This window comes from Coffea arabica, chromosome 5c (assembly GCF_036785885.1).
Source record: "Coffea arabica cultivar ET-39 chromosome 5c, Coffea Arabica ET-39 HiFi, whole genome shotgun sequence".
In the NCBI taxonomy this organism is placed as follows: Eukaryota; Viridiplantae; Streptophyta; class Magnoliopsida; order Gentianales; family Rubiaceae; genus Coffea; species Coffea arabica.
In genome coordinates, this window is record NC_092319.1 from 39,321,433 (window position 1) to 39,335,182 (window position 13,750).

At 35.6% G+C, this 13,750-nt stretch overlaps 1 protein-coding gene across 1 annotated transcript; it reads left to right on the top strand.

Annotated features, from left to right (window-relative positions):
- Window positions 1–4,080: 4,080 nt before the first annotated feature.
- LOC113687824 (aconitate hydratase, cytoplasmic) lies at window positions 4,081–13,750 on the top strand. The gene is made up of 20 exons (XM_027205348.2): window positions 4,081–4,742; window positions 5,456–5,560; window positions 6,472–6,632; window positions 6,712–6,804; window positions 7,407–7,592; window positions 7,817–7,978; window positions 8,723–8,867; window positions 8,956–9,098; window positions 9,190–9,246; window positions 9,330–9,409; window positions 9,509–9,584; window positions 9,770–9,955; window positions 10,038–10,105; window positions 10,186–10,304; window positions 10,431–10,552; window positions 11,277–11,375; window positions 11,454–11,930; window positions 12,090–12,188; window positions 12,282–12,524; window positions 13,335–13,750. The coding sequence occupies exons 1-20, from the start codon at window positions 4,403–4,405 to the stop codon at window positions 13,401–13,403; spliced, it is 3,030 nt and encodes a 1,009-aa protein (XP_027061149.1). The 5' UTR covers window positions 4,081–4,402; the 3' UTR covers window positions 13,404–13,750.

The following is a 13,750-nucleotide window of genomic DNA, read 5'->3' on the forward strand; positions in this document are numbered from 1 at the left end:
ACCTCCCCTGAGGTTTCTGACACTTTCACTGACATCCCCTGAGGTTCTCAAAATTTCACTTACCTCCCTTGCTTTTGATTTTGTGGTAACAATCCAGTCCAAATCAGATTAAAATATTATTTTCATGTGTGAGAAGGTATTTTTATTCCATAGCTACCCTTTGCAGAAGTTGTATTAGTAGAAGATTCAAAGAAGAATAAATGATTTGGACTAATTAGTAAAGTTGAGGGGGGGTAAGTGCAATACAAAAAATTGCATGCACCAGATGTGCCATGCAACAGTTATTTGGCAGATTTTGCAACGGCTAGCTGCAAATTGCAACGGCCAGAAGGTTTGCTGTTTCAGTAGCAATAGCATATAAAGCAAAGCAACTTAACTACCTCTGAGGTTTCAAGCTATTAACATTCTTTGCTACTAATTTGGAGTGATAACAAGTGCATTTGCTGTGCTACAATTAGAGCTCTGAGTAAAAAGTTTTAGCTGCAACCATGGCCTCTTCAAGCCATAGGGGAGAATCATGGAATTCACCTACATCTTTCTCCATTAAAAACAGGTTTTGCCGCTGTAATCGCAAAGCAACCGTAATGATATCAGAGAGTGAAAGGAATCCAGACAAGTTGTATTTCTATTGAGAAATTTCCAACTTTGTGATGAATTTTAAAAAAATTCTACAAAAGGGGTGATTTTGGGTTTAATTTCCGTCAGGGGGGTCTTCGCATTTGTGAAATGCGAGCTCAATGAGCTCGCATTTCACAAATGCGAGCTTACAAGAGCTCGCATTCGTGGAATGCGAGCTCTGGTTATTGAGCTCGCATTCCACGAATGCGAGCTCTTCTCAATTTTTTTTTTCCTTTTTTAAGAGCTAGGGAATTATTTCTAGGAAGCAAATGCGAGCTCTTATCTTTTTTATTTTGGTATTTTTTGAGAGGTAGGGAATTATTTGCAGAAAGCTTCTAATTTTTGTTTTAAAAAATGTTGCAAATATTTAAAATTTTGCAAATAGCTCGCATTTGTTAAATTTGACCTGCAAAAATTGTATTTAACTTTTTTGTTAGATTTCGCATTTATAAGTATGACTTGTAGAAAATTAGATTCAAATTTAGATGTATTAGGGTTTTAAAAATATTATATAAGTGATAAAAATTTTATAAATTGTAAAAATAAAATCAAATTTAAATAATTAAATGTTATATTTGCATAAGAAATAATACAATAATCATAATAATGATAATACAATAATATTGGTGTAATAGAACTGCCATTAATTTAAATATTTACTTATAATGCCCAAAGAGCCTAATTACCAATTTTTTCTTCTCGCGCTCAAATATAACATTAACCCGCATGCGAGCTAACCTTGAAATAGAAAAAACACAGAATCCCGCTTGCGGGTTTCAGGAGTATTCGGATATTCTCATATGCACCTATGCAAATCGAACCAACCGGATATCTTATCCGTATCCCATTTTTTTAAATAAAAATCTTATAAATTTGAAAAATAAAATCAAATTTAGATGTATTAGGGTTTTAAAAATATTATATAAGTGATAAAAATTTTATAAATTGTAAAAATAAAATCAAATTTCAATAATTAAATGTTATATTTGCATAAGAAATAATACAATAATCATGTATCAGGAATCAAGTTTCTATTATTGTTGTTAAGCTTAATTAATCATATCAGATGCCATTATGTAACTAAACGGTAGTAATTAACCCCAACTACTTGGGATATATCTATAATTTTGGCCCTGATGACGTCAGAAAAGGGGCCCAATTTTTTATCAAGGGAGGTAAGTGAAATTTTGAGAACCTCAGGGGATGTCAGTGAAAGCGTCAGAAACCTCAGGGGAGGTTTCTGAAATTATCCCTATAAACATTTACGTCCCCAAGGCTTCCAAGAAAGTTCCTTAGTTGCATGGAGGGACCACATAGCTTTAAAAAGGAAAGTTCTTCCATCCAACCACAATAATTGATTTCTTTACTGATAACATGTACTTATTAATTAAGGTTATCTTTAAAAGATTGACTTGAATTGGACCTTTAAAGATCACAAAGAGTTATTTTCACCATATTTATATCAGACTTTAGTCAAGACTTTTGCACTAAACTTCTATTTTTATTTTATTAATCCTTTTGCCCTTTAAATGTGGCATCGTTTTGAAGCAAAACATCGGAGGTAATTGTGCAAGATTGGTCCTTGTTCCTTGTACAAATTTTACACTTTCTCAAAGCAATGACCACGAATTTGACTTTCCTTCTATTTTTCTTAATAAATAACGGCTCATTATATTTATGTCAACATCAAGAAGAAAAATAGAAAATACTTCTTGATTCATCAACAACACGTGATCCTATTGGTATACAGTTTTAACAAGGAAGACCCTTTAATTAGGCTTTTAAGTGGCAATAGTTTGACACAAGTAATACCTACTTAGTAATCTAACCCTGATTTTATTCATTTTAATTGACTTTATTTGTTAAAAAAAATAAAATTACTGAAGAAACAATCCTAGAGGCCATAAAAGTCTCTCTATATGGGCTTTAGAAGTTCTTCCTATTTCTATCAGCCAATGAGGTTGCTCTAGTATCAAGATGTCATCCTTGGTCTGTCTGTGTACCGAATGCTTCTGAGAAACTTCGATCTCCTCTGCCTTAAAGACTCAAGGTGTATAAATATATATTTTATTACTCAACATTAATAATTCAATCATAATTCACGGCTGCGGTTCTCATTATTGTTTTCAGTTACTCCCTCCGTCCCACTTTGATAGTCTTGTTTTCCTTTTTCGTCTGTCCCAAATTGTAGTCCACTTTCCCATTAAGAAATGTAGTAATCTTTCAAATTATCTAAAATACCCTTATTAAATATCTTGTTATTAATACATTATTATTAAATACTAACCCACTACATTGAATACATTGAGCTTTTCCAATACTAACCCATTAGCTGTAACTGATATTAATTGGCACTCTTCGTGATTAGCATAAGGGTATTTTAGGAAATTAGTAATCTAAATTTATGTTTCCAACCAAATTAATTACACTTTCTTAATCTGTGTGAAAAAAAAAACCAAGACTAACAAAACGGGACGGAGGGAGTATAATACTCATAAAAATTTTTTCTTTTTTTTTTTGAAAAAGATATCATTAATATATTAATGCATCGTTTATACTTGAATATTAACTTTAAAATAATAAAATTTTTTAACGAATGCTTATTAAATACTCAGTAACACCATTAAATTATATTCATTTGCTAGATTAACACACACATTCATAATTATTACACTCCCACACTTTTTCGAATTAGCTACATTTTTTTCGGGAAGCTTGTGTTTGGATTGCATTTTTTAGGATTTTTTGTAAAAAAATTACCGTAACGATTTGATGTATCTGAGAAAAAAAATAATAAAAAAATATGATCACGAAAAACGATACAATTTTCCGATGGACAATGACTGTCCAAACAAGGCTAAAAAACAAACCATAAAACAAATATCCCCAAAGGCCAAAACCAAACCAAATTCTTCCAGATCAACTATAGCCCACTTGACTGTTGTCCCCCACTCTCGCTCATTGGCCTATAAAAACACTTGATTCCATTATACTCCCTCCGTCCCGTTTTGTTAGTCTTAGTTTTTTTTTCACACAAATTAAGAAAGTGTAATTAATTTGGTTGGAAACATAAATTTAGATTAATAATTTTCTAAAATACCCTTATGCTAATCACGAAGAGTGCTAATTAATATCAGCTACAACTAATGGGTTGGTATTGGAAAAGCTCAATGTATTCAATATAGTGGATTAGTATTTAATAACAATGTATTAATAATAAGATATTTAATAAGGGTATTTTAGATAATTTGAAAGATTACTATATTTCTTAATGGGAAAGTGGATTACAATTTGAGACAGACGAAAAAGGAAAACAAGACTATCAAAGTGGGACGGAAGGAGTAATTATTTTAGAACATAAACATAAAAACACTTGACATCGCAAAACGCATTACATTCCCTCCTCCCCTTTATTTTAGAACATAATAAACAAAGAAAAGAAAAGAAAAGAAAAAAGAACCATTCAAAACGAAGTAGTATATAAAAGCAAAAGCCCGGAAACAACCGAGTCCAATCCAATCCGGCCCGCATGTGACGCGCCGAAGGAAGCTGCAGAGCGTTCTTTTTCTCTGTCTTCTCCTCTTTCTTCCCATACCCATTTTCCCTTCCCATTTTCGTCATTCCTTCTAGAACAAAAAACCTCCGGCCACACAACCCTAGGCCAAGAAAACGTCACACGCCCACCACACGCCAATCCCAACCACAAAAAACCCATCAGAAATCCCATCCTCGCCATTATATTGTTTTCATGCAATAAAACCCATATCTCGTCCTTCGTCAGATCATGTATAAAACCATAACATCCTCCCAGCTGCTAAAAAAAGCAGCATCATCCACAAATTCGTCGAGAAATTTTACGTCTTCTTCCCGGCTTCCACGGACGACGGCAGCGGGTTCTATTGTAGAAGGAGCTGCGACGCGAGTCAATAGTGCTAAGAGTTTTAACGGGAATAGTGTTAATAATCCGAGGTTCTTGAGCTATTCGTCGGCTTTGAGGTCTGTCAGGTCCTCCGTGCCGCGGTGGAGCCACGGTGTTGATTGGAAGTCGCCGTCGAGCCTGTGTTCTCAGATCAGGACTACTTCTCCCGCCTGCAACGGCTTTTACAGAAAGATCGCTACCATGGGTAATACTGTCATTTCACGTCTTCGTCAATTCTTCTCTTGCCTCTACGTATAAAATTCTTCGTAAAGCTTATATGTAGATAAACAATGACGGGTAATTTCGTCATTTCATCTCTTCTTTATTCATGTTTGGAATACAAATTTAAGGGGTGAAATTGTGATATCAATATGGGAAGACGGCTTCTGTGGGTAACTTTGTCATTTCACCTGTTGCTTACCTTTCTTATTAATAATATTGTAAGGCCTTGTTTGGATTACTTTTTTCCGGCATAAAAATTTGCACTTTATTTCAATAAATACACAAAGACTCCTAAAAACAGTAATCCAAACGGGCGATGTCAAAGATCAATAATTTGTATAGGAAGATGACTGCCAGTGGGTGAATTTGTCATTTTACCTTTCTGGGTTCATGTTGTTGGAATATCATAAGGTAGTTTATGTGATGGAGAAATGATATAAGTTGACTTTTTTGGTTTCGATTGTTTGAAGAGAGATGCTCGATGTTGACTGGAGATATTTTTTCTTGGCTTTATAAATTTAATTTTGAGTATTTATATTCTCTGCTATAAAATTTCTTTATACTGGAAAATATTTTTCTGAAAATTAAGGATTTTTTTCTTATTTATATTTCACAATTATTGGAAATTGAAATCTCATTTTCCACGGTCACGCCTTCGAGAAGAAAATATGACAGAATGATTACTTTTGGATGCAGCTTCTGAGAATCCTTTCAAGGGAACTTTGACCAGCCTTCCCAAGCCAGGAGGTGGTGAATTTGGAAAGTTCTATAGCCTACCTGCTCTAAATGATCCAAGAATTGGTAAAAATTGCTAAACCCAACTCCAAGAAATGCATAATTAAGAAAGTTTGCTCCAGTGTTTTGCTTTGATTTTTCATTTTATTTATTACTAATTTAAGATTGCTTTTATGGGGTTTTCTTGGTTAAGTTTTGTTATTGTCAAATGGTATTTAGATATTATTGTCACAAATAATGTGAAGGCTAAAGATGAACCCCAAAAAACAGGTCATAGGCTATATTTACAGAGGTCAGGAAAGCACTCTCCAAAAAGAGCAGTGGGTCCTGAATGACTTGATAATCAAGTGCTCAACTATTGGAACTTCAATCACTAATTGGGACTTCTCATGCAAAGTTTTTTTATTCTGGCTTTTTCCCAATCTGTACTTGTTTCTTATAAACTGGGGACACTTTTATGCTATCTCTTCATATTTTCATGGTACGGGAATGGTTAAGTAATTTCACTTTGATTTTAATTTTAGAAAAGCTTCTAATGAATTTTGAATACTTGACGGATTTCACTTTTAAATTCCTGGTTTCCTCTTAGGTAACATATTTTCTTTGCTTGAATTTTTATCACAAGTATTTGGTAAAATCATGAATCTACTATACTTCTATTGGAATTTTCATTAAAGTAAATTTTCTTTAAATATGATTGTTAGATGTTAGAGAATTATTGGTCAAAGAGCCTGTTTTCTATAATATACCAACTTGTCATCTTGTAGTTATTGGAGTATTTCCTGTTTTTCATACACAATATGCATAATGTGCCTCTAAAGCTGTAGAATTGGGAGCTTTGCCTAACAATGGCTCTTTCACATTTGAGCATACAAATATATATCTGCATTTAGAGTTGTTAGGTAAGTCAGGGTGTTAGTTGAACTATTCGATTTATTTTCTTACCGTAAATTTGGCTTCTTGTGTTTGCAAATCAGATAAGCTGCCATACTCCATCAGAATTCTTCTTGAATCAGCAATCCGTAACTGTGATGGATTTCAAGTCAAAAAAGAAGATGTTGAGAAGATCATTGATTGGGAAAATACATCTCCAAAGCAAGTTGAGATTCCCTTTAAGCCTGCTCGTGTACTTTTGCAGGTGAACGTCATAAATTCTCCCCAAATGTGCTACAATTTCCTCTTAGAATTTTATTTGAAATTATTTGTTTGCTTTCCAGGATTTCACTGGCGTCCCAGCGGTGGTTGACCTAGCTTGCATGCGCGATGCCATGGAGAAGCTTGGCAGTGATCCCAACAAGATCAATCCATTGGTATTATATGTGCTTAGTCATCATATTTTTCTCTCCTTTCATGCATTTTTTTAATGTAACTGTGTAGACTATTAACTTTTTTTTTTTGTCGCTTTATGCTGGTTAGTGAAATTTTCAGTCATATATTATAGTAAGCTGATGTTGTGTTACACTTTATGAACTCTGATGACATCTCTATAGAACTTAGTTTCTAAAGTTTGGCGGTATTTATGTCGAAGTTGTCATTTTGTCTATGGCCTATGCGTCTTAGGACTTCTAAGGAATACGGATGCAGTAATTGCATCTGAATAACACTATGGGGAAGGAGTTATCTGTGAGAATTTAGAAAATTCTAGGATCTATCCATCTACTTAATAGCTGTGATGTATGCTTGAATTTATGCTATTGGTTTTACTGTGTTTAGGATTAGGTTTGTGCTTGGACCTCCTCTCTACTGTTTATCTATCTCTTTTGGTCACAATGAAAGGTTCTTTAAGATTTAAACTACCCTGCACATTTTCACATTTTAAACAATATGCTGGAAAGTTGTCCAATACTTTATCCATTGTCTGGTTATCATCTGTTCCTAAGTCCCTTACAGGAAGATCCTTGTTCTGGTGTAGGTTCCTGTAGATCTAGTGATAGATCATTCAGTTCAAGTTGATGTTACTAGGTCAGAGAATGCTGTCCAGGAAAATATGGAAAAGGAATTCCAGAGAAACAAGGAGAGATTTGCTTTCCTTAAGTGGGGATCAAAAGGTTTCCGAAACATGCTTGTTGTGCCACCTGGATCTGGTATTGTCCATCAGGTATGGGAGATTAAATTAAAGTTACTCCTACGCATAAGAGTTGTAAGGATCTTGGTTTCATGGATAAAAAGAATTGTGTGCCATTTGAAACTCCTTTTTCATTTTAATCACAGATGTATCATTCTTAAGTTTATTTGGAAAGTTTTGCCTTTGCTCCCCTTTCCTTCCTTTTTTGAAGCAAGCTTGCAAACAATGACAACTGACTTTCTTGGCTATTGGATTAGGTTAATCTGGAATATCTTGGGCGTGTTGTTTTCAACACTGATGGCACACTTTATCCGGATAGTGTAGTTGGAACAGATTCCCACACCACGATGATTGATGGGCTTGGAGTTGCTGGTTGGGGAGTTGGAGGTATTGAGGCAGAGGCTGCAATGCTTGGACAGGTGCTAAAAAGATGGAATACTGGGAAACTTCTTGTTGTCTGTTTTCTGAAATTTTTGCAATGATTTTCATCTAATTCGCTAAAATAAACGCCACAGGAAATATTTGATTTGAAAAAAATTGTCTGTGTTTTACCCCTCTATTATTCGTCTTCTGCTGATGAAGCTTTATGCAAATTGTGATCTTTGTATGAATGAAATTGCTGTCTGAATTGGGTTCTCTTTCTAGAGAAATGGTAGTTTAAATTAACTTGTAGATCTGAGTTTATTCAAATAACACTCATAAAAGCCAACTAAGGATTTTGATAAGGCTGCTTAAGTATTGCCTGCCTCGCAATTTGCTTTTTTAATTGATATTGTCTGCTAGGATGTGGTTTGGTTACTATTTTTCACTTATAACTGGTGGTTAGTAGACAATCTACTTAATACCTTAATAAAGTTGAATTCTAGTACATGGTATTTGCTTGCTGTTTCTTTCTGAATTACCTTTTTTTTGAAGTTTTCTCAATATTGGTGTTTTTCATTACAGTAACAGATTGAAAAAGTAAAAATGATGTTTCATTAGCCTCGCTGTGCTCTTTTATTGTTAATGTTCCTTCTCTAAATGTGCAAAACTCTTGATGGCACAAATTCAATTATTGGACAAAATTATTTGCATGCTTTTGACTGATGCTGCAAACAAGCTTGTGAAAATTTGGTGTTTTGAGGTCCTACATTTTTGTTTTAATTATCTTTCCTCATTGACAGCCTTTAAGCATGGTGTTACCTGGAGTTGTTGGGTTCAAGTTGTCTGGAAAATTGCGCAATGGTGTCACAGCTACTGACTTGGTTTTAACTGTCACACAAATGCTCAGGAAACATGGTGTTGTGGGCAAATTTGTGGAATTTTATGGTAACTACGCTGAGTCTAGAGAATGATATTTTGATTCGTGTGATATATTTGGGTAAAGATGAAGATCTTGATTAGTTCTTGTGTTTAGGTGCTGGTGTTGGTGAAATATCATTGGCTGATAGGGCCACCATTGCTAACATGTCTCCTGAATATGGCGCAACAATGGGGTTCTTCCCTGTAGATCGTGTCACTTTGCAATATCTTAAATTAACTGGGAGAAGCGATGAAACTGTAAGTTATTGTTTGTAGAATCAAAATATCAGTGTAAGTAGTTGGTTCATACCTATAAACCGTTGTTGAAACTTCTAACTTTGATGTGTAGGTGGCAATGATAGAAGGATATCTTCGTGCCAATAATATGTTTGTTGACTATAATGAGGTAGGGCTTTGGTTTACTTTGGATATGCTATTTCCTTTTGGTCTTGAATTTTTGCCTAATGAATTCGTTATACTTCATTTCAGCCTCAACAAGAAAGAGCATACTCATCATACTTAAGCTTAGACCTTGCGGATGTTGAACCATGTATTTCAGGGCCAAAAAGGTTTGCTATTCGTCTTTTCTTTTTTTAAAATCCAAAACCTAAACATCTAGTTTCTTTCTTTTCCCTAGCACTTAGTTATGAGTTGTATATTTTTGGTAGACCTCATGACCGGGTACCTCTGAAAGATATGAAGGCTGATTGGCATGCTTGCCTTGATAACAAAGTGGGGTTTAAGGTGAGGTTTGTTGAGTATGTTATTGTTTCCTGATTAATTTGTTTTCTGATTGTTCCAAGATCATTTCGTTTTATTCGTATGGTTACAGCTATTAAATCATGTTGACTTCACGATAAAGTGGGTGTTAAGTGCGCGATAAAACCTTGACATTGTTACTATATCCTGCCAATCTGCTCTCAATGCAGGGCTTTGCTATACCCAAGGAGGAGCAAGGAAAAGCAGCAAAATTTTCATTCCATGGAGAGCCAGCTGAGCTGACACATGGCAGTGTTGTGATTGCTGCCATCACAAGCTGCACTAATACATCAAACCCCAGCGTTATGCTTGGTGCTGGTCTTGTTGCCAAAAAGGCTAGTGAGTTGGGTCTGCAGGTTTGTTCTTATCTATTGCCTTGTACAAATTTAGTGTCTTCAATTATTTGTTCTTGTTAAGCATTTGACAAGAATATGCCAGGTCAAACCATGGGTAAAAACAAGTCTTGCTCCAGGCTCTGGAGTTGTCACAAAATACTTACTTCAGAGGTATCTTTCAGAATTTCTTAATAAATGAAAATTTTTTACTAATATACAGCAGAATGTAAGGATTTGTTCGTTTGGTGTAGTGGGCTGCAAAAATATTTAAATCAGCAAGGCTTCCACATTGTTGGATATGGTTGCACGACATGCATTGGAAACTCTGGGGAGTTGGATGATACAGTTGCTTCTGCAATATCAGAAAATGGTACATGATCCGTTTATTTTATTAGTCTCAGCCTAGTTAAGATATCTTCGTTGCAGTTCTATGTAAACTACTTGATGATGAAGTATTATCTGTAACTACTTTCAATTCAATATTTTCATCCTGCAGACATTGTTGCTGCTGCTGTCCTTTCTGGCAACCGAAATTTTGAGGGGCGTGTTCATGCTTTGACAAGGGCAAACTACCTTGCTTCACCTCCTCTAGTTGTTGCCTATGCCCTCGCTGGAACTGTAAGTAACTATCTTCCTTTGGTATGGATTGCTGAAAATATATTGACAATAGAATTTTCAGTGTTATAAGAAGTGGTAAATTCTACTTGAAGCAGGAACAATCCCGTTCTAGATGTATATATGTACTTAAAATGATAAAAGAAAAATTGCATCAGCTGTCAATCAAGAGGCTAAATGGTGGAATGGAGTAGCAGAAAATGTGTTTCATATAAATCGTACTAGACATGAACATGTGTTCATGGAGATAGTTTTGAGTCTTTGAGATGGGGGAATGTTTGTGGTATGAGTGTTCCCTCCTTGAGATGGTTGGGAATATTCTGTGGTATGACAGTTTGGTCTTTGTTTCTAAATATTAACTGCTCAAACAAGCAAAAGCACAATTAAGCACTGTGAGAGTCTTCTTATTTTGCATTTTAAACTGCTTAAACTGCTGAACATGGGAACATTTGCCAAGTAAAGAAGGCATCTGATGGAAGAACATGATATTACAAAATAATATATCATTTATGTGCTTCTCACTGTGAAATTGGGAAGCTAACCAAGAAGATCTAATTTCTACCAAGATCATTTCGCCGCTCTCCGATTTAGAAGAATGACGGGCCTTATTGTTTATGAGAGGCTAAATACGCTGTTCTTTACATATATCTTCTCTCATAATTTTGTACTGTTTTTCAGCCATATGGCCTGTGGTGGTTTATGGGATTCATCGAAATTTGTTTTGCAGGTTGACATTGATTTTGATAAAGAGCCAATTGGAGTGGGGAAGGATGGTAAGGATGTATATTTCAGGGATATTTGGCCTTCCACTGAAGAAATTGCCGAGGTAGACTATGATTGGAGTTCTTATTGGTAACCAGAGCTTTTAAACATGAATGCAAGTTAATTTGGATGAATTTTTCAGGCTGTTCAATCTAGCGTTTTACCTGAAATGTTCAAGAGTACCTATGAGGCTATCACAGAGGGTAACCCCATGTGGAATCAATTATCAGTCCCAACTTCCACAATGTACTCTTGGGACACAAAATCTACCTACATTCACGAGCCTCCATACTTCAAGAATATAACCATGGATCCTCCTGGATCCCATGGAGTGAAGGATGCATATTGTTTGTTGAACTTTGGCGACAGCATTACCACAGATCACATTTCACCAGCTGGAAGCATTCACAAGGATAGTCCAGCTGCCAAGTTTCTGCTTGAGCGTGGTGTAGAACGCAAGGACTTCAACTCTTATGGAAGCCGTCGTGGTAACGATGAGATTATGGCCAGGGGGACTTTTGCTAATATCCGCCTTGTAAACAAGCTTTGCAGTAAAGATGGCCCAAAAACAATACACATTCCCACTGGAGAGAAGTTATATGTATTTGATGCTGCAATGGTGATTCCTTTAACTCTTTTCATGGTTTTACACCTCACTTGTGTGTGGAGATACAAATTGATAGAATCTCACTGTTTAGTCCAATTGACTTGAATTACTTGAGTTTCAATAAATTCTGCAAGGCTTTGTTCATTTCTGATATTTTGTTGCCAATTTCAGAGGTACAAGGCTGATGGTCACGACACAATTATTTTGGCTGGGGCAGAGTATGGAAGTGGAAGCTCACGGGATTGGGCTGCCAAAGGTCCGATGTTACAGGTAACATTTTCTATTGCTCTACTGTTCCTCCTTTTCTTCAATGGTTGTTCTCCAATCTGCTGGGCGTGCTTATGCTGCATTTTATTGCCATAGGGAGTGAAAGCTGTAATTGCAAAGAGCTTTGAAAGGATTCACCGCAGTAATTTGGTTGGAATGGGTATTATTCCTCTATGCTTCAAAGCTGGTGAAGATGCAGATACACTTGGATTGACAGGTCATGAACGTTATACCATTGACCTTCCCAGCAAAATTGACGAGATCCGTCCTGGCCAAGATGTCACTGTCACGACTGACACTGGAAAGTCATTCACTTGCACAGCCCGCTTTGACACTGAGGTAACTTTTCTCTGGCAATTCAAGCACACCTGGTTTATTTATGAGACATGTTTTGTGACCTTCAATTCTCGGATATGCATACTTCATTTGGCAATTCTTTTAGTTATTGAGAGATAATGAAACTAAGATTGAATAACCAAAAACCAGGATATAAGATGGCTTGCATATGTAAAACCCACTAGTTTGTCTAAAATAGCTATGCCTACCAGAAATATCGGTCAATGTTTATGTTTGTTTTGGCATGTCAGATGTATTCTGGACTAATTTTTTCTTCATGCGCTTAGAATCTCTTCATTTCAAAGTTGTTAACTTGAGGAAACTTTGCTAGTTCCAAAGCATCAACCATTTGCTCTGGCTAACATGGACCTTTTAGTTCTCTACCTTACAAATCATTTGTCTAGTAAAATTGCTTCAACAACTATTGGAATGGGTTTAAAGTGGAATTTTTCTCTTCTAAATAGAACTGGTTACTTTACAACTGCCGGGCGTTCAGGCAAAATTGCTTGATGAATGTTTTAACGGCGGCTCGTTTTTGTTCTCCTTCAGCTGTGTATGCTGGGAAGAAAACTAATTACTCAGAACGAAGTTAAAAAGATTGAAAGTTTTTCTAAAGTTATGATTAGCCAAAAGATTTGCTTCAAAAGATCCATGTTGGGGTCTGTTTTACTGAAGCACTAGCATATTATAAATAGACAATTTAGTTTCTGTTCAGCAAAATCACCTTGTTTTTTCACCTCATCCAAGTTCTTGGTGTCTAGATTATCGTACTTATATAGCTACATTTTTTTTAACCCTTTTGTTGCTATGTAGGTGGAGTTGGCTTATTTCAACCATGGAGGCATACTTCCATATGTTGTACGTCAATTGACTAAGCAATGAGAGCCTTGGTCAGCTAAAAGGCTAATTGGTGAGTTTTCAATTCAACAATGAGAAGAGAATAATGTTACAAGTCTATGTTCCCTTAATTGGGAAGGGAATACTTTTGGCTCTATCAATGGCAGCCAAACTTTCATAACAAACCATGAAATGAGTTTTATGTAATAATTTTTTGCCCCCGGCATTTTAGCTTTTAGCTGCCATGCCTCGGTGGGATCTGTTTCTTTATAGTATTGAGGCCACTCGAGTGGGGTGCACCCACAAATGTCTTATGTAAGTGTAAAAACATTTGGCTGAGGAGATTGTATCTATATGGATATGGCTGGGAATAATATTTTCCTAATTTGACA